Genomic DNA, 21,114 nt, shown 5'->3' with positions numbered 1-21,114 from the left:
CCGGGGAGCAGTTGGGGGTTCGGTGCCTTGCTCACGGGCACCTCAGTCGTGGTATTGAAGGTGGAAGAGAGCACTGTACATTCACTCCCCCCACCTACAATCCCTGCCGGACCTGAGACTCGAACTCGCAACCTTTGGGTTACGAGTCTGACTCTCTAACCATTAGGCCACGACTTCCCCACGAAGAGTCGTGTAAGAGTAGAGTAAGTAGTTTGCTCACCTTTAACTGCTGCTTTACATACAGCCGTCATTAAAGCTCTCAAAAATGGAGATGAACTCATTTGAGATTCGTCCAAATTAGCCTGAAAAGAAAAGCAGCTTTTAAGACTTGCATTTTCTTGAAGACGTTTCATACATGTGAATTTTGGCTTTGCGGATCTGCTTGAGAGGTCTATGGGATCAGTCTCACCTCGACCCAGTCGAAGATCTGTTCGTCACTAGCCATGTCTTCTAGCAGGAGGTGCTCTAGCTGTTTGAAGAGCTCCTCAGGACTGAGGCTGGGTTTAGCTGTGGCCGGGGACACAGGGGAGACTTCTGATTCGGTGAACTCTAACTTCTGGAAAAAGTGGGAAAAGACACAGCTGGTTGATTTTGTGTTCTAGAGCACATTTTTCCATAAAGCTTCTTTTATAACACATTCCTTGAAATTGGGGAAGTTGCTTTAAACTAGCTATAAACACACACACTACTGTACACCAAGGCTGCATTTATGTGATCAAAGAATTTGGGCTGCCCTCGACTAAAGATTTTTCTAGTCGACTAGTAGTCCTTCATTTTTAGCAATTAGTCGACTAATTAAACGTATATATTAATAAACCATATAATTCATAATAATTTGACTTCAATTGCCTATAGCCTATCAGCGCTCAAGCGCACACATAAAACTTGCCACTGCACACCGGCAGAAGTAATGATTATGAATGCGTCAGGGAAAAAATCAGCAAGAAGACCGCCTTAATTCTAGTGTTTTCTGTATTTGCATCACTGTGGCTGCAGTGATGAAGTCGACGAGACTGACTTGTCATCTTCACAGACTGCAGACGTGCATGTTTCATACGGATTACATAACACTTGAATAGCACACATTTTTCTAGGTTAACGGTAGAGCGAGCGGCTATGTAAAGATGCTACTACTTACATGTTTCAGATGAAAAGCCACATTTGAGGTCGATGAACGAAACGAATGTTTGGATGTCTGATGTACTGTAATTACCACATAGACCAGCTGTTAATAATTTGTCCTTCACGGACTATGTGACTTTGCCACTTCCTGTAGAATTTTTTCTTCTTCTGAGACTAATACAATTTTGATCGACTAAGCCTCTTCTGGTCGACTAACAGTTAGTCGAATATTAGGGGCCAGCGCTACAAAGAATACATTAAAAACTGAAATATTGCGAAATATTATTATGTTCTATTTGAATATATTTTTATTTATTCCTGTGATGCAAAGCTGAATTTTCAGCATTATTACTCCAGTCTTCAGTGTCACATGATCCTTCAGAAATCATTCTAATATGCTGATCTGCTGCTCAAGAAACATTATTATTGTCAATGTTGAAAACAGTTGTTTTTTAATATCTTTGTGTAAACTGATGGCAGCTCTTCCCACAGGGAGTAGCGGTTTACTTAACTCACTGCAGAAACAAAACAAATCTCCATTAGATGCTAAACTGAATCACTATGACAGCTGGAGCCTGCAAGGACCTGGAATGACTGCAACTACTGTGCACTGCCAAACTGTTAAAGCCCCAGAAGTCCCAATAACCCAATACAATGAGGTGTGTCGGAAGTTTTTTATTTATTTTTATCTAGTACTGAATTCTGTAGTCCAACCTATTGGGAAAAACGGTCTCAAATCACCATCCAAAAAAATTTAAAAAGGCCATGTTGACTTAAAAAAAAAATTCTCAAAGACTGCAAAACGTCCGACTATTATTTTAGAATTGAGATACTATAATAGTTTTTTATTAATATTTGGATTATTTTAATGCCTAAATCCACCTAAGCCATGGATTATCCCACTTATACCATGGTCATTTGCCAACATTTACTAATTAAAGCTGTCCATTGATGTTTGCAGTGCAATATTTGACCAGAAGGGTAAAAATGAAGGTTATATTTGTCACTTACGGCATGTTAGATATACCATACTGCCAGCTTTAAATCAGACACAGATATAAAGCACTGCTTTACCATTTCTTTTATTTGAATGAATTATAGCATTTATTTGAAGTAAATAGTGAGACAGAGAGAGATAAATATAATGTAGCGATTCAGTAGCGAAGCTTTTTTATTAATAAAAGTTGCAGGACAGCGTTGATAAGTTTCTCTGCTCCTGAATGTTTATGCATGTGTGCTGCGTGATGTGTGTGTGAGGTTCAATGAAAGCAGCACATTAATATAGAACGGTGATTAAACTGACTGAACAACAACCTTCCAGCCAATCAGAATCGATTATTCAGACAGATCGTGGTATAATACAAAATTAATTAAAATATAAGGCCGGAGACATGCTGGGATATGCTACAACAATCCCCCATGAACCTACAGATATATCGAAAGAAAATAATATAACAATACTATAATTTCATGTTTTAGATGTATTATAATATAATATGAATAATATCTGGACCCTGTACTGGAGCTTTAACAGTACATGCATTTCTTAAATCGTCCGTTGAAAGGAGATTCCACCTCAAACGAACATCCATCTATTAATCAAGGACAACATGTAACAGGGTTTTAGGGGTGGAATGTCCTTTTCATCACAAATTACAAAAAAGCACCAAACAGAACTAACAGAGATAAGACCCTCCTCGTTCAGTGTTTGATGTGACCAATGGGGTCCTGACCTGAACAGCTCTCTCATGTTGATTCCTCCTTCTCTCAGCAGAGGACTGAGCAGCTCAGCCAGGTAAAGCCAAATGAAGGGAACATCTATGGCCATATCATCAGCCTGCTCCAGCATCTCCGAAAACCTACAGAGCCAAGAGACAGGGACAAACCATAGCGCTTTACTACCATAGGATGAAAGTGCACAACATGCAAACTACATTTGATGCTAATGAAATGTGTGTGTGCTCACGCTTTGAAGAGTTGAGAATGGGGTAAGATGCCCTTCTGAATAAGCTGATAGTAGAGCAGTCCCATGTGCTCTCTGGCTTTCTGACTACGCTCCAGTGTGCACTCCAGACCCATGCGCACAAACACAAACAGCAGAGAGGGCTGATCCATCTCAATAACACACTGCACTGCCTCCTGCACACACAAACAGACACGAACACAAAACGGTTCACAGTACTGACAAACAATCACATAGTAGATATTCAAAGTTATTTTACATACACTGAATCAAACATAATAATGAAAAGCTGTATGATGGCAGACACTCACATAGACAGACACTATTACAATACAATATAGACTTTCTAAATATATCATGGTGAAAAGAGATGCACATAATGAAGACTTCCAAACACTAGATACAAGAATTCAATTTTATTTTTAGCTCAACAGTAACACTACCTGGAGACATTACAGCAATCTTCAGTGTCACATGATACTTCAGAAATCATTCTAATATGCTGATTTGGTGCATTATTATTATTATCAATGTTGAAAAGTTGTGCTGGATAATATTTTCGTCAAAACCTTGATTTTCAAAGATCAAAAGAGCAGCATTTATTTGAAACAGAATTTTTTTTGTAACAAATTTATTTACTGTCACTTTTTATTAATTTAATGCATCCTTGTTGAATAAAACTAATCGTAGTTACCCCAAACTTCTGAACAGAAGTTTGTTTTTTCATTGTAAATGTCGGGAGTTTTTGTTTGGGTTAGTGTTAGGGTCCTGTGATGTACCTTGTAGTCATTAATGTGCAGAAACTCATCAATGATGGATTTGGACTTCCGCTCGACCTCCTCTTCGGTCAGGATGGGCTTCTCTGAACCACCAGTGACCTGCAGCGTCTCAGATTTCACTGCAATGAAGCAGAAGCTCAGTATATAGAATATATATTTAGTACACAAGCAAATACATGGAAAATGCAGCTTTAATGTATATGTGTTGACTAGTGTAAGCATGTATCCTTCCTCACATGTCTCTGTGGGTCTGTTGTTCTCTATCTCACATTTCTCCTCTGGAATGCTGGCTTTACGAGGTGTATGGTGTGAGTCAGGCCCCTCTCTCCATGTCTCCTGAGGGGCCATGTTGTCTGTTAGCTCCTTAGCGCTGCTACCTCTGCTGAAGAGCCCCGGTCGTGACGGCCCCAAACTCAACGGCTTTTCACTGTGATCACGACCAGTGCTGCCTCGACTGGCAGAGACATACAAAATAAGACAAATGACTTTTAAATTCTACATTTGTATTTGTAGCTCTTCAGTTCTCAGATGTTGGGTACCTTCCCAGTGGGCGTCTGGAATCAGAATCAGAAGTTTGGGCTGGTGCTGGGCTGGGCTGAGACGTGGACGACTGTAGTGCTGAATAACGGTTCAGGGTGCTACTGGCAGAGCGTGTTAACTCTGGAAACATGGGCATGTAATATAGAAAACAGTAATCTAAACTTCACTGAATGGGCAGTCAATTTAAGACAAAGTCTTAAAGTCTTGAACATTACTTCACACTGTGTGTCATTTGTGGATGTGGCCTCACCAGGGTCACTAGCTTTAGCTCCACCACTGCTGCCCTTTATCCAGTTGATCTGAGCCCGCGGACCAAGCTGAATCTTTTCATCGATTTGAGGCTGTAATGTGGATTGGTTGGGATTCAGAGGTCATAGAGGGTACGAGAGCATTACTACCTCATCACTATATCACAGATTCTAAAATGACTCATCATTGATTGTTAAAGCACATGTGGTGCCAATGTCAACATATTCTATGCTGCACTTAACTGTGATTATAATCAGTAGGTGGGGCAGTGTTACCTCAATCAATTGTACCCACTGATTGGCATTCAAAAATGGGTTTTATGTGTGAAATATGAAGTGTTTGTGCAGTGAATCATCTCTTCACCTTGGAGATCTTGGGGATCTTTGTGGGGTCGATGGTCCTGCTGTTCTTAGTAGTGGGCACAGTGTTCCAGGTCTCCTCCCTCTGGGAGCGCTGATCTCTTTGGTCTATAACCAAAGACACAGAGCAGCATTACTTCACAACAGATCACCACTAGCCTATAATAGTCATTGAGCACTGAATCAGAAATGCCAAGGGTTTTATTATGGGTTTAAAGCAGGGGGCCAGGACCCACAAATGGGCCTCATCACAATTCGAAGGATATTTCTTTTAGAAATAGAATTATTTCAGCTTTTCAGTGAATTAATTCCAAGCATATTTCTTATTTTAATTGGTTACCTCAATAAATGTCATTTTTATTTAAGCATTCCTAAAATAAAATCTGGATATATAAGGGAATTTTGTGAAGTGCCATGAAAATAAATAAAATATTTCAAACTTTTATCAAATTTAAAAACAATACATTTCTATAATGAATAAACATTTTTATAGTTATGTGAAGCTCTGAGATTGCTGAAATTGCTGAGAATTACAATCACAAACTAGTAGAAAATGCAGTTCTTGACATTTTTGGATGTAACTTCTGGATTTTCAATATCATCTCTTCTAGTTTCTGAAAATATAAAAATGAAAACAAGAAGCTTTGTACCAGAAATATCTTAAAGGGTTGAGAACCACTGATCTAAAGGAATAGTTCACCCAAAAATTTGATTTCTGTCATTATTTTCTTACTCACAAGCTGTCACATTCCTTACTTTTTAGATTAGAAATTTTTTGAACCATTCCTTTAAAATAATAGGAAATCTGTCAAGTTACTGTTGTATGAACAAACCCAAAAGCACAGTCAAACCTTGTTAACCATTACCTCTACAAATAAGCTGTTTGCAATGCCTGCTGTCTGAACATGTTCCCATTAAGGTTTTGATGTTCAAACCTTATCTCGGAGTATACCTGGAATGTCAAATGAGGTTTTGTCCTCTGGGCGGCGCTGTAGTTGGCTTGCTATACTGGAGACACAATCTAAAAAGCTGTGAGGATGTGCTGTGGATCTCACCTGGCCTCCTCTTGATGTCCTTAGACAGAAGCTGCTGATGAACCTTCCTCTGTTCCTCCTGTTCCTCCAGCTTGGCCTCTTTATGGATCTGCTCTATGGTTTTAGGACCCTGGTCTGCTCTTCGGGACACCCAGTTATGCTGGACAATATAAATAATCAGAGAGATCAGGTGTCTATGATTAATAGATCAGTGTCATTCTGAGAAACAATTACATTTAACTCCAAACTATATAAAACTACAAACCTTTCAGAATTTTTTTTAAAGCTGTGTACAATAAAAGCTTAAAAAATTTGAAGAAGCATCCCTCCTCTTTTTGTCTCTTCTCTCTCACACATTTTTATCACTCAAAGATAAAACAAAAACTGAAGAATGCAGGGGAGAGACACCAGGCTAAACTATGCTATTGGCAAACCGATGTGAATATAATGTGATGCCAAAAGTTATGACCCTTGCTGACACTATATTTAACCTGTGGCTGTTTCTGGGCCACTGAGTTCAGTGTTTCTGTTTCCGTGCCTTTTTTCACGTATATTTTTCCACTTATAAAATTCATATGTTAAATAAAAATCATATAAATTATAATAAATAAATTAGTATAAAGTAAAATTATTGTTTTTTTTTATTAAGTTTTTTTATATTAAAACTTTTAATGGGGAAGTCGTGGCCTAATGGTTAGAGAGTCGGACTCGCACTTGGCCTCTTTATGGATCTGCTCTATGGTTTTAGGACCCTGGTCTGCTCTTCGGGACACCCAGTTATGCTGGACAATATAAATAATCAGAGAGATCAGGTGTCTATGATTAATAGATCAGTGTCATTCTGAGAAACAATTACATTTAACTCCAAACTATATAAAACTACAAACCTTTCAGAATTTTTTTTAAAGCTGTGTACAATAAAAGCTTAAAAAATTTGAAGAAGCATCCCTCCTCTTTTTGTCTCTTCTCTCTCACACATTTTTATCACTCAAAGATAAAACAAAAACTGAAGAATGCAGGGGAGAGACACCAGGCTAAACTATGCTATTGGCAAACCGATGTGAATATAATGTGATGCCAAAAGTTATGACCCTTGCTGACACTATATTTAACCTGTGGCTGTTTCTGGGCCACTGAGTTCAGTTTTTCTGTTTCCGTGCCTTTTTTCACGTATATTTTTCCACTTATAAAATTCATATGTTAAATAAAAATCATATAAATTATAATAAATAAATTATTATAAAGTAAAATTATTGTTTTTTTTATTGTTTTTTATATTAAAACTTTTAAAGAACAATTTTAATGTATTTTAAAATGATCTAAAATACTATTATTAGAAATGAATGCTTTTATTTAGCAAGGATGCATTAAATTGATTAAAAAAAAAAAAGTGACAGTAAAGAATCCATTCTAAATTGTAATAATATTTCACCAAATTACTGCTTTTACTGCACTGTACCACTATTTTCGTTAAAGTCAAATGCCACATAAAGCACTAAAGATTATGAAGTGGTTAAAAAAAATGTAAAAAAATGAAGACAGCAAAAACACTACACAGATGTTTTTGCTTTTTTCTGTTACTTGCATGAAAACCAGGCCTTTCTAAACGTCTGGCAATGGCTATCTGTACACTCTCTCAACACGTGAATGTACAGTGCTCTCTTCCACCTTCAATACCACGACTGAGGTGCCCTTGAGCAAGGCACTGAACCCCCAACTGCTCCCCGGGCGCCGCAGCATAAATGGCTGCCCGCTGCTCCGGGTGTGTGTTCACGGTGTGTGTGTGTTCACTGCTGTGTGTGTGCGCACTTAGGATGGGTTAAATGCAGAGCACTAATTCCTAGTATGGGTAACCATACCTGGCCACATGTCACATCACTTTCACATCACTTCACTTTAAAGAACAATTTTAATGTATTTTAAAATGATCTAAAATACTATTATTAGAAATGAATGCTTTTATTTAGCAAGGATGCATTAAATTGATTAAAAAAAAAAAAGTGACAGTAAAGAATCCATTCTAAATTGTAATAATATTTCACCAAATTACTGCTTTTACTGCACTGTACCACTATTTTCGTTAAAGTCAAATGCCACATAAAGCACTAAAGATTATGAAGTGGTTAAAAAAAATGTAAAAAAATTAAGACAGCAAAAACACTACACAGATGTTTTTGCTTTTTTCTGTTACTTGCATGAAAACCAGGCCTTTCTAAACGTCTGGCAATGTCTATCTGTACACTCTCTCAACACACACACACACACAAACAAACAAACAAACACAATCCCCTATGGCACTTACCAGTCTCAGATCTATCACATCCTGTAGCATGAACCGTATCCGTGACGATGTCTTGCGCTCTTTGACAATTTTCTCCATCTGGTTGAAGTACTGGTCCATACGGGGCTATTCAAGGACACAGAGCAGGGAGTGATGAAAAACATTTCAGTTGAATATCAAATACTGACTTCATGAGTCCATGTGCCCTTGTCAATCACAACATCCCTGCAAGATTACTGATTATAAATGAAGACAGACTTCTTCATTGCTGCAGTGATGTGTGATCATATAGCACAGATCTTCCTGTCTGTACCCATCCATTATGGGTTACAGGACATATAGGGAGTCATCGTAAATCTAAAAAATAATGTTTTGAGGCAAAGAACTGTTCCTAAATCAAGAAGGTCAATAAACACAGAACCTATTTCCCGATCGGACTCCCTGTGAGCTGAAAAATGCCTTAAGTTCCTGCCGCTAGAAAGAAAGGATGGATACAGAAAACATTTACCCTCTTGCCTAACACTTAGCTCCAGGGTCTGTTGGGCTCAGCTGAAACCCATTTAGACTGTGTGTGTGCGCGTGTGTGTACAGTATTCAGAATATGTTCACCCCCATGCCTGATTATTCCTCATTCTTTAGCTTTGCACTGCAGCATTTTCCCAGCTCAGTCCTTTGTACAGCTACAATGACATTTCAATCAAGTACTTCAAAAGACAAAGGCATTTCAACATATTCACAATCAGATTAAAGATAAAAATCTCAAAGCTACACAATCGTGAAACGATGATAAGGAGCTGTGCAGGAAAACTGGGTGAAAAAAAGGCTTTTCCAGTCAAAGCTTTTGGGGTGTAAAATGTGTTCAATGCAATGTAATCTTCCATTTAACTTATAACTGCATTAAAAAGGTTTCTATATTAAATTCTAATGTTATGTAGATGTCATTCAATGCATGTAATTTAAAACTAATTTAGTTTCACTGCAACATAAAGAGATCATGTGAAAATGTAACACAATTTTAAATGTTTGTGTGTTTAATAATGGCTATGTTTCACTTACACTAAAGTAAAATGTTTTTTCTTTCTTTCTATTTTTGTTTGAATAATTTTCTTATTCAGAAATTATTTATTAAATTGATCAAAAGTGACAGTAAAAGCTTTTACATTGGTCAAAATATTTCTATTTCAAATAAACAATGTTTAAAAAAAAATTCTGTATCATGGTTTTCACAAAAATAATAAGCAACACAACTGTTTTCAACATTGAGAATAATAAGAAATGCCTTTTTAACAGCAAATCAGCATATTAGAATGATTTCTGGAGGATCATGTGACATTGATGACTTAAGTAATGGCTGTTGAAAATGCAGCTTTGCCATCACAGGAGTAGAACACATTTTAAAATACAAAACGGTTACTATAAATTGTAATAATATTTCACAATATTAGTGTTTTACTGTATTTTTGATCAAATAAATACAGCCTTGGTGATCATAAGAGACCTTTTTAAAAAAGAAATGGTGTTAGGTGTCTTGCTCATGGGAAACTTGGTGACAGTTCATGCATAGTTTATGCTCCAAGACTCAAACCGACACCCTTTCGGTTACCCGCCTTTAGCCATCATTCAAGAATGCAACACGAACAGCGCTACAGAGATCCCTTCAGCGAGAATGTCTCATTTTGAGCTATTTTTCTACAATACATGCACAAAACAATTCGAACTTTACCCTCCTTTTTGGGCATCAAAGTTAACACTGTTACTGCTGAGTGCTGCCTTTCCAGAGTACTGGACTGATTTATTAGTAGCCTATTTTACCAGACAAACAAACAGCAGAGGCGTGCTGAAGATATGCCAAGTGAACAACAGTGATTATGTGGTTAGTTAAGAATTAATCAAAAAATTCAGCTTTTGAGTGTCCTTTTGGGCTAAATAAAGCTCCAGTCCTTATAAACTGCAGTCTCAGCCTCAGACAGAACACCCATGGACTGCCTACAGACCGCCTGTCTGATGCATATTGCACACAAAAATGGCAAAAAGCTTTCTGAAAATGGCAAGCTCCAGTGTGATCGGCTGGATTTATGCAATGTCCAATGTGGGGGGGGATTTTATTAGTCTGGTAGGAAACAAAACTTTTTACATGTTCCCATGCTGTGCACTTCGAAGGTGAAACCAATTGCAGGATTTGCCAATATTCGCAAGGTTCTGGCACTGAATCATTCCAAGATATCCAAGAATTTTCTCTGGGAAACATAGAAGCACATCTGCACATGATTTCAGATTAACCTTTCCATAAAAATCATACAAAATCTGTGTTTGGTCTGGTACAAGTCATTACAAGATGTGCAAGTCACGACAAATGTTTTCTTTAGTAGATGGTCTGTATGTCTTTAATTTAAATCGTTTGAGTCATTTACATCATGGAAGGTTACACTATCACTCTTACAAGTCGAACTAACCATGCATTATGTTGCAATTCCTTGTAAATCAACCCAACGCCATCAAAAATCATTTTAACTCTTATTTGTTGCTTAAAGAGTGTTAATTTCAGACCCTACTTACTTGTCAATTAGATGCATCCTTCCTGTCTAAGAGGCAGTTCTTGAGCAGCTTGCAAAGTGGACCATACTTTTGCCATTAGGTTTTACAGTGGATCTAGTTTCATGGTCATATTAGATTACTTAAATAATAAGTAAAACATTCTACCTTGGATGCCTTCCCCAATTTCCCTTTCCAAGGGATTTTACCACTGATCTTGTGAAATATGAATCGATACGGCTCCAGAATGTTTAATAACAAACTGCTGGGTGAGTTACCTTGGCTTTCTCGAAGTCAAGGTCTTTGCCGATGGTAGTGAGGAGTCTGCAGAGGCACTCTAAGCTCTCGCCGTCATGGTTTTTTAGTAGTTTCACCACACAGTCATGCATGATGGGCTCTGTCAGCATCTTGAGCTTGAACAGCTCACCGATAAATTTGATATTTCCTGTGGAGCGACGCCGGGTCTTGTCCTTTGCCTCCTCGAGCTCTTCCTGCATTTTTTCCCTTTCTGTGGGCTAAAAACAAGAGTTACATATAAATCCCATAATGCGTTCAATAATGTATTTAAAAGAATAGTGCAACCAAAAATTAATTGTCATTATTTACTCCCCCTTAATGTCATTCCTTGTGTTCAGAGGAACACAAAAAAAGCAATGTTGAAGAATGTACTAGCAGCACTGTTACTATTAACCAAAACACAAATGAAAACTAAAACTATTAAAATTGTTTTTGGTAATTGAAACTAGGATGAAATAAAATATAAATATCGGATGTAAAACTAACAATAAAATGAAAACTGAAAAAGCTAATTCATAATATTAATAAATATTACAATAGTATTTAATACTAGCATTATATAAAAAAAATACTAATGTAACAACTGCATACTAACCATTTTTTTTTTTATAAAATGATTTGGGTTGACACGAGGGTGAGTAAATAATTACAGATTTTTCATTTTAGGGTTAACTTCGTATTAAATACATTTGCTCTGGTGAATATAGTACATAAATAGACATTACGGACTAAAAGTCAAAAAATCTACTAAGACGAGCAAGTCTAAATTCTTGCTAATCATTATTGAATAATTACTGATGTGGCAGAGTCCAGCTCCTTTTGTTTTCTCTCAAATACAACAACCATTTTTTTTTTTTATAAAATGATTTGGGTTGACACGAGGTTGAGTAAATAATGACATATTTTTCATTTTAGGGTTAACTTCGTATTAAATACATTTGCCCTGGTGAATATAGTACATAAATAGACATTACGGACTAAAAGTCAAAAAATCTACTAAGACGAGCAAGTCTAAATTCTTGCTAATCATTATTGAATAATTACTGATGTGGCAGAGTCCAGCTCCTTTTGTTTTCTCTCAAATACAACGTCGTCCACTTTGTCCCTCTCGAATTCCTTCTGACAGCGGTTCAATAGCAGCTTCCGGAAGTTTACTGTGGTATTAGGTTTGTCTGCTGTGGGCACTTTTAGCTACAATTGGATCATAAGAGGAAGAAATACTTATGACATACTAAAGAATGAATAATATGAGGCAAAATAACGGACAGTCCAAAGAAAATAGACATGGAAATTTCACAATTGCACACTGCACAATTAACTCCAAAGTGCACAGAACGTACCGTAGCCAGGCAGCGACACATGTTGGCGTAGGCCACAGAGAAGCTGGGCTCATCAATGGCTTTCTCAAACACAAGGTCGATGACTCCTTTCAGCCTCTCCTCTGTGTTGATCGTGAGATCCGTCACCTGCTTCATCAGCTGATGAAACATCTGGGGTGTGAGCTTGTTCAAAATGCTACGAACTTTCCGGAACAACTCCTGAAGTGCCAGAAAAGCAACAGATTGCCAACACATTGCAGTTCAAATCAACAAAACAACCTTCAGATAAAATAAACAAATCAGGTGACAAATCAGGACTTAAGGGATGTGAGAACGTCAAACAAAACCCCAGTGCCGACAAGAACAAAAGCAGCCACATGTGATAACCATCTAATTCAAGCTTAGGTGTGCATCTCTTGAAGTGCTTCTTTTACAGTGAATTTTTCAAACACTTATGGATAATAGTAAAAGAGCAGAACTCCACACCTGGGTTTTCAGGGCCTCTGGGTCATCTGTGACATTCTCTTTCTTCATCCCAGGTTTCCAGGCATTCTCTGCCTTCTTGAGCTGAACGTCATCATTAACGGAAACATTTACTATGATCTTGCGTGGTGGAAGTCGCCGCACGTTTATAAGCTTTGGATAAAGTGTACAGATAGAAAAGAAATGAACAGCTTTTAGAAGAGTGTCACACTTTAAAATGTAGACAATTGCTGGGTTAATCTCACTTATAAATCAAAAGAAAAAAAAAGAAACTTTATTTTATAAAATTAAGCACATTCTACCACTAAATTCACATTACTGTAATATATGTGGATGTTTTGCTTTTTGAGCCATTAGTTTTTACAGTAAAATAATATTAGAAAATAGATGAGAAAAACAAATTAAAAGCAGTAATAAAGGTACAATATATGCATTCTTAATATATCATCTTTTTTTCCACATTATAGTAATGTGAATTTGATTTTTTTGCATCAATGAAGTAATGATAATTTGGATGGAAATGTGCTTAATTGTTATGAAAATAATGTCAAAAGGCAAAAAAAAAACTTAATGGCCCTAAAAAGAGGCTTCATTTACTTTATGCAAAATACAATGACTTATTTCTTTCTTTTGATTTTGGGGTGAAACAAGACCTAGATATTAATCTTAGGTGGTTTCTTGATGAATAGATTCATCTACCAAACTGCTAAATGTTCTACAAAATTCCTCAATCGTACCTGAATATGTTGATAGATTAGGATTTGTGTGTGTGTGTGTGTGTGTGGAAACACCTCACATCTATATACAGGTGCATCTCAATAAATTAGAATGTCGTGGAAAAGTTCATTTTGAATTACTGAAATAAACGAACTTTTCCACGACATTCTAATTTATCGAGATGCACCTGTGTATATATATATATGTATAGCTATTTTTGGTTCTGTATTATTTTTAGTTCTGTAATAGTTCATATGAGTTATTATAACTCACTGGGGCGCCATGTCCTCCTGGCATCTGCCTGCTGAAGTCAGCAAAAGCGGGAGTGAAATCCTGGGGAGTGCCCCTGGAAATCAACCTGGGGTCCACAGACCTCAGTGGCAGCTTGTTTTGGTTAATCTGAAACAGAAGAGATCATTTCCATGAGTAATCCAGCAGGAGGCGCAGTGAGAAACAGAGCTGTGACGTGAACAAAACACCAGATCTACCTCCCCTCCTCCTTATGCTGATCTTGGACTAGCTGTACCTATCTGTATCTTTATCACAATCAGTATGAGAAAAACTGTTTTGAGACCAGCATTCCCTTGCCCTACAGCACTGAGGGGAAACAGTATTTGCCATGGAGACTAGCTCCATTTGTTATTTATATATCAACAACATGTTCAACGATTTACGCTCCAGTCATCCTGTGACGGAGGGAGCAAGAACAGCCAGAAACAGATGTGAGCAAGTACACATGCAGAGTAAAATCTAGGAACTGAAATAGGAAACTGAAAGTACTGCGTGCATGTTCAGAACAACAGAAACAAGTGTTATCGGAAACAGTAACCGAGAAAGTATATACAGATGACAACAACAAGCTTGCTGTGAAAACTCTCATATCAACAGATTAGACTAAAGTTTAAGACTATGCACTGAACAGGAGCAGGGCATTTATGTTCTAACATCTTTAGGCTAAATGATGCCTACTGCCAAGTATGACATACCCGTAATGCAATTTTAATGGAAACAGGACGTCAAGGGAGTTTTATGGCTGAAGAGTGCAGCTCAGCCGAAGTTTAGTAGTCCGGGGAACATACTTGTATTACTGTACTTTTCATGTTGTAAGCACCTTAGGTGAAAAATTTTATGTCTGTATTTTCAGGTTTTTTAGGAAGTAGGCAAAGAATGTTTTTGACACTAAAAATAGTTAGGATCACCCTGTTAAACTGAGTAGTCACGTAGGTTACGAGATTTCTCATTGTACAAAATGGGTTAAGATTTAACCTGCATATTTATGAGGTTAATAACACTGATTAGACATGTATGGCAAGCGACTAGTTTTGACTTCTTGTTCATTTTTGTTCAGTTTTGATAACTGCTTGTGCAAGTGTTTAAAATGTTTTAAATGTTTTTGAAAGTCTTACGCTCACCAAACATTATTTATTCCTGTGATGGCAAAGCTGAATTTTCAGCAGCCATTACTCCAGTCTTCAGTGTCACATGATCCTTCAGAAATCATTCTAATATGCTGATTTGGTGCTCAAGAAACATCTCCTATTATTATCAATGTTGAAAACAGTCGTGCTGCCTAATATTTTTAGGGAAACCATGATACATTGCATATGTGATACAGTAATACTATTATTTATCAAATGCACATTGTGTTTTTGTCTACAAAATCCAAGAAGCAGTCAGACAGCTCAATTCCAGAAGGACTCCAAAACTTCTGACAACATAAGAAATGATTAACAACAACAACAACAACAATAAACACCTTGTCTAGCACCACATCACTGATTTGAGGCAGTCCCTCTGGTTTCTGCACGCAGGCCGGCATAAACTGAAAACCCAACAGGAAGTCCCGGTCATACTGTCTCTTTCCATTAGATTGCACAAGACCTGGGGTGGAAAAAGCACAGCAATAGTAGGACAGACATATATTATGTAATTTGTTAAGAGTAATACATTGGAAGAATCAACAAAAATAGTATAAAATTGTAAGGTGCTTTTTGGTGTTACAAACAACAAAAACCTTTAATAAGCACTCTCTGAAATCAAAATGTGACTAGCAATAGCAATTCATGGCTGTGCTGTATACCATTGGCTACTGGCTATTGGATGACTTCTTCGATCTCCAATGAATGAAAAAAATCTGTATCAACGCTAAAATGAAAAGATCAGAAATTTCAATTAGTTCCTGTGGGAAGTCTTACCTTCCTGCATGAGTGGAGTGGGTGAACACATGGACCCCCTGCTGTCTCCGAGTGTAACGCCACTGTCAGTGCTTTCTGTCTCCACCCCATTCCTAAAAGGCTCTGTTTCAATCTCACCGTTCTCCTCTGAGAGCTTCTCCTGGTGCCCTAAGGTTGGTTGTGAGACCATGTCATCTCCAGTAGAGCTGTCCTTTGTGGTCTCCTCCTGATGTGAACGAAGAAAAGCAGCATTATACAAGGGCCTGGAGGTGTTATTTGAAATGAAAGACTGCATAATGGTTTGTGCAATGATAACAATGCCATTAGTCTGCGTTTGAAAGATGGCCGCAGAGTGACATGACTTGTCGTCTTAAAGGGAATTTGGCGATACCCTGTGCTTCACGTTACTATCCGGTGGCTGGTTTCGACAGCACTTAGGATAAACTTATTTATCCTTGATTTCATCGCTTATTTGCCATTGTGCAAGCTATCGTATGCCCCGTGGTACTATCCAAAGGCAGTTTTGATATCCATGTGTGATTCCATGCAGCCTGGCCCCCCACAGGATGCTCTCTCCAGCCTGTCTGCTGCTGGTGGTTCAAGCAGTGGGACTGTACATTCATCTAGTGCAAGCCAATCTTCTCCTGATGACATTCTTTTGATCCTGCAGATGACAGTGGCTCATTTGGGTCTTGATAAATCTATTCAGCCTGCTCAAACTAATGTGTCCTTCAGGCAAAATGCTTATAGTATGTTTACTATGCCACCATGCAAGGACTTTGTGGCTGAATTCTCCAGTGCATTAACAGGCTCCAATGTGCCTAAGAGGAGGTCAAAGTCAGCCTGTATTCTTGTCTCAATGGCTGATGCTGACTCTATTGAGGTAGGTCGGGCACCTGAAATTGAACAGCCGGTAACAGCATTGGTGCTATCACCAGATGAAGTGCTTAGAGGCAACGTACGCAATGTGGTCGTACTGACACATTATTGAAAAAATCATAGGAGTCTGTAGCCTACATAACTTGAGCGGAGAATACTATTTGCCAGCTGCCTAACTCAGGCCCCACGGGCTCCTTCTTTTAGGATGCCATTGACGCCAGCTTACCCACGCTACTCGAGCTCAGAGCAGCAGTTGCGTCACCACAGCAGTCCTCAACTTTAAACACCACAGCGACATAGAGTGGCCAGAGACTCAGTCATGCTGCCCTTTTCCCCTCCACCACAGGTTCCTAAAGTGTCTTCCTTTTTGAATGTTGCGCACAGTCGACGTTCTACAATCTGTGATGAAAGGAGTCTGGTTTGTGAGTGTAGACTTGAAGGATGTTCCCATTGCTCAAAAGTTTATGTTGCTGCCATATCTACTTGTCATGCCCCGGTCGATGGTGCATCCTTCGGGTCTCACAACCTTGTATGTAGTTTTCTGAAGGGAGCAAGGCATTTAAAGCCTGTTCGTTCTAATCCTTTTTCTGATTGGGACTTGCCGCTTGTTCTAGAGTTTCTTTGTACACCACAATTTGAAGCATTGGATGTTGTGGATATTAAGTGGTTGTGCTTGTGGGCTTGAAAGTGTCTTTTCTGTTAGCCATTGCTTCCACTAAACGCGTTTGTGAGCTTCATGCCCTGTCAATAAGTGAATCGTGCTCACACTGGTTACCAGAGGATTCTGGAGTCATTCTTCAGCTTCCTCCCTAAGGTCTTGTCGCCACAATTTGTGAATCAGTTTATTCATCTGGCTGCTTTTCAACCTCCTTTTTCTCCCTCCGATGCAGGCGGGGGAAGATCTCATCTTGTGTGTCCTGTACAAGCTTTGAGGTGCTATGTTAAGTCTACTGCTTCTTTTAGACAGACAGATCAGTTATTTGTCTGTTATGGTGAGGTACGCAAGGGCGCTCCTTTGTCTAAGCAAAGACTATCACGTTGGATCGTAGAGGTGATAAAACTAGCATATAATAATTCTAACCTGCCTTTACCAGCGGGTGCTAGTGCTTAGCACCACCTCTGGTGGTCAGGAGGAATGAAACAGAACACTATGCATTAACGCTAGTTCCGTATGTAACTGTGGTTCTGTGAATTCCGGATGACCGCCAGAGTTCCTCGTCATTCAAAATGCACGAGAAAGCATTCCGAGGCTGGGCATCGAACTTCTGTGGTTTATATCCTCGCATCTCGGTCTACGTCATGACTATGTTGGTATTTCTTTCTCGACCTATCTAGCTGGTGCAGCGATTATCCACTAGTGCTTAGCACTGCCTCTGGTGGTCATCCGGAATTCACAAAACCACAGTTACATACGTAACTAACGTTAATGCATATAACTGGTTTCATTTAAAATATAAAATTTCTTAACAAAGTTTGGTTCCATTTTCATGTTTAATGCAGGAGGATTGTAAAAGTTTCAGGTTTTTGGAGGACGTTTTATGACTCCAAAAATCCAAAACTAATTAAAGTAAGATAAAATCCAAAACGTTATTTAAAAAAAAAAGAAAAATAATTAGTCTTGGATTTTTGAGCCCAAAACCATTTGAAAATGGTTTTGAAAATCCAAAAAAGAAAAAAAATGTAAATTTTTAAAATGTTTTGATTTATTTTTGTTCAGGATAATAACACTGTTGTCAATGTCACCTCTGTGAATCTCACCTCATTCTCCTTCAGCAGTGTTTCCACCATCAGAACATCTTCATTTGGTTTCTTCCAAGACTTTGGTACAGCAGAAACAGCTTGGGCGATCACAAAAAGGACAATACAATTGGTAACTGGTCATTTGAACTTTTAATTTTGCCTGCTTTGTAACATGAATCATGAAGAACAAATACCTGAGGGTATGAACTTTCTAGAGTTGTTCTGAGTTTGTGATTCTGAAGCATCCTGAGCCTTCGGTTGGACATTGTCCGAGGACTTGTTTTGCTCTGGCACCTCAAGGACAACTGACTGCACTAGTGGTGCCAAACCAGGTGGTGGTCCAATGACAGTAGCAGTGCAGGAGGTGCTTGAAGGGGCCTGTACTGTAGGGATCAAGGGCACATGTACAGCTAGAGAAGGGAGGTGCTCTGCCTGGAGCTCCTCCAAGGCCACTGGAACTTCCTGACCAGACTCCTCCATGGATAACATACCCTGGGTTGGCAGCTGAACCTCGCTGGACAATGATATATTTAGGGCTTCCTGGGCCTCAAGTTCTTCATAGCTTGATAAGTGAGTTTGAGACTCGGCAAGGCCATTTACCACTTTGAGGGACGGCGAGGGCGAAGCAGACAGTCTGAGAGAACTTTCAGGAATAGAGTCCCCACCAGAATTAACCAGATGCGTCTGAGACTTGGTAGTTGAAGGAGAAATAAATTCAGGTTCTCCTGCAGCAGTTGGTTTAATGCATTCACTTGAAGGATGGGAGGGAACATCAGAGGCCATCTCTGGAGAAGAAGAGGCTAATAATGGAAGACTTGGGGCTTCTCTTTTCTCTAAAGTGGACTCTGAAGGCCTAGGCCCAGGAGATACAGGCATTATGGGAGCAGACTCCATTTTTGGCCTGTCATCTATAAGGTCAAGAGCAAAGAGAAGGTTAAAACATGAACAAAAGGAAACTAAAGACCTTAAGAGACAAATATTATCACAAAAGCGGGTTGGGTGTGGAGTTATACCTAAATTAGATTTGCCATCCATGGGCGCAGGGCTCTCTGAGATTCTCTGAGGTGGGTTGACACATGTCGTTTGTTCTGGGGTCTGACAGTTGCTTGGCTTTTTTAGGGTGAAAAAGAGAGAAAGAAAAATGCAGACACATCAGTCAACCGTAGCACAGTCCTGCAGAACAAGAACTTTGACTATGGGCATAAAGCCTAGCCCACAGTCTAGCTTATTCTGGCCCATAATCACCCACCCAACGGCAGCTTATTTTATGTAAGTCTGGGTGGATATGGTAATGATAATTTACTTGCATAGTATTACCATGGCAATACAATGTTTTTGGACATCTATCATGGAAACATTTTTAGGACATGAATCATAGTAATACGTTTTTTTTTAACATGGTAGCATGGTAATAGCACATTTTTGGGTACGTACTATGGTAATACAATGTTTTTGGATAAAGTAATCTTGTGGTTTTTTTGGGTCGGTACCATGGGAATACCACGTTTTTGGACAGATTCTATGGCAATGCTATGTTTTTGGGTATAGTGATCTCCTGTTTATAGACAGGTACTAAGGTAAAACTATGTTTTTGGACATATGCATGTTTTTTTGGACAGGTACCATGGTATTACCATGTTTTTGGACATGATAAGCATGTGTTTTTTTAACAGGTACCATGGTAACACCATGTCTTTTGGCAAGGTAATCTCATGTTTTACTTGGACAGGTACCACAGTAATACCATGTTTTTTGGACATGGTAATCTCATGTCTTTTTAGACAGGTATCATTTTGATACTATGTTTTTTTGGACATAAACATTAGGTACTACCATTGCATTCTTTGAAGTACTTTGGCGTATCATGTAAATACCATGGTACATATGGTAATCCTTCAGTGCCATGGTATACATTAAAGATGTCAGCATCTGACATCATCTGTGACTGCCGCATTACTTTTTTGTAAGAGTCATAGTGCTGGTTATGATCGAGAGGGAGTGGAATGCGGCAGCCATTGTCATTTACATTTCTGCCGAAACATTTAGCTGCTTGTTGACACACTTTATCGATTAATTTTTTTTGATTGTCCATAGACCAAAATATACATATAATGGTGCAGCCAACAGCCTAAAGGCGGTCACACACTGGATGAGAAGCGCAGCGTCGCGCCACATATTTAAAATTCGAACACATTGTTTTCTATGTGTGTATGCACACCGGCGGCGCCGTTCGGCGTCTGTCCGCAGCGCCCAGCTACGTCATGTTGTACTTGTTGTACGAATTGTTCTAGATGCGACACGGCGCGGCGCTTCTCGTCCGGTGTGCGACCGCCTTAATGCTCTCAATGTGTTTATAGGGATTAGATTGGGGGCAGAGTGTGTGAGCTGGAACTAATCCATGCACACCCTGTGTGCCAGAGAGAGAGAAATAGAGAGAGAAATAGAGAGAGAGAGAGAGAGTGAGTAGTGGGTGGCTATACATGTCTGGAAAATCGCATTGGACAGGTAAGCTTAAAACAGCTGAGCCAAGGACCCAATGGACATGAGTAGTGAGTGATTAAAGCGGTGCTAATGATTAAAGACGTGTGTGACGAGAGGGGCGGGACCGAGAGCCGTGGGAACGGAGCGAGGCCGGTGGAGTAAATG

At 38.8% G+C, this 21,114-nt stretch overlaps 1 protein-coding gene across 1 annotated transcript in view; it reads right to left on the bottom strand.

Moving 5' to 3' along the window:
• LOC107749425 (eukaryotic translation initiation factor 4 gamma 3-like) overlaps positions 1–21,114 on the bottom strand; it is a 28,391-nt gene that overhangs the window by 1,371 nt on the left and 5,906 nt on the right. The window contains exons 3-25 of the mRNA XM_016564575.1: positions 19,482–19,578; positions 18,663–19,376; positions 18,487–18,566; positions 15,871–16,075; positions 15,432–15,556; positions 13,949–14,074; positions 12,962–13,111; positions 12,497–12,694; positions 12,201–12,347; positions 11,138–11,374; positions 8,349–8,453; positions 6,766–6,828; positions 6,068–6,143; positions 5,017–5,120; positions 4,655–4,745; positions 4,404–4,524; positions 4,101–4,318; positions 3,865–3,983; positions 3,089–3,261; positions 2,856–2,981; positions 1,566–1,637; positions 410–581; positions 221–302 (exon numbers count right to left, since the gene is read on the bottom strand). Of these exons, the coding sequence (XP_016420061.1) occupies positions 221–302; positions 410–581; positions 1,566–1,637; positions 2,856–2,981; positions 3,089–3,261; positions 3,865–3,983; positions 4,101–4,318; positions 4,404–4,524; positions 4,655–4,745; positions 5,017–5,120; positions 6,068–6,143; positions 6,766–6,828; positions 8,349–8,453; positions 11,138–11,374; positions 12,201–12,347; positions 12,497–12,694; positions 12,962–13,111; positions 13,949–14,074; positions 15,432–15,556; positions 15,871–16,075; positions 18,487–18,566; positions 18,663–19,376; positions 19,482–19,578 (3,601 nt within the window). The remainder of the gene's footprint in view (positions 1–220; positions 303–409; positions 582–1,565; positions 1,638–2,855; positions 2,982–3,088; positions 3,262–3,864; positions 3,984–4,100; positions 4,319–4,403; positions 4,525–4,654; positions 4,746–5,016; positions 5,121–6,067; positions 6,144–6,765; positions 6,829–8,348; positions 8,454–11,137; positions 11,375–12,200; positions 12,348–12,496; positions 12,695–12,961; positions 13,112–13,948; positions 14,075–15,431; positions 15,557–15,870; positions 16,076–18,486; positions 18,567–18,662; positions 19,377–19,481; positions 19,579–21,114) is intronic.

Source organism: Sinocyclocheilus rhinocerous, unplaced genomic scaffold, assembly GCF_001515625.1.
Source record: "Sinocyclocheilus rhinocerous isolate Xijiao unplaced genomic scaffold, SAMN03320098_v1.1 scaffold889, whole genome shotgun sequence".
Classification (NCBI taxonomy): Eukaryota; Metazoa; Chordata; class Actinopteri; order Cypriniformes; family Cyprinidae; genus Sinocyclocheilus; species Sinocyclocheilus rhinocerous.
This window is presented reverse-complemented; position numbering and strand designations above follow the sequence as displayed.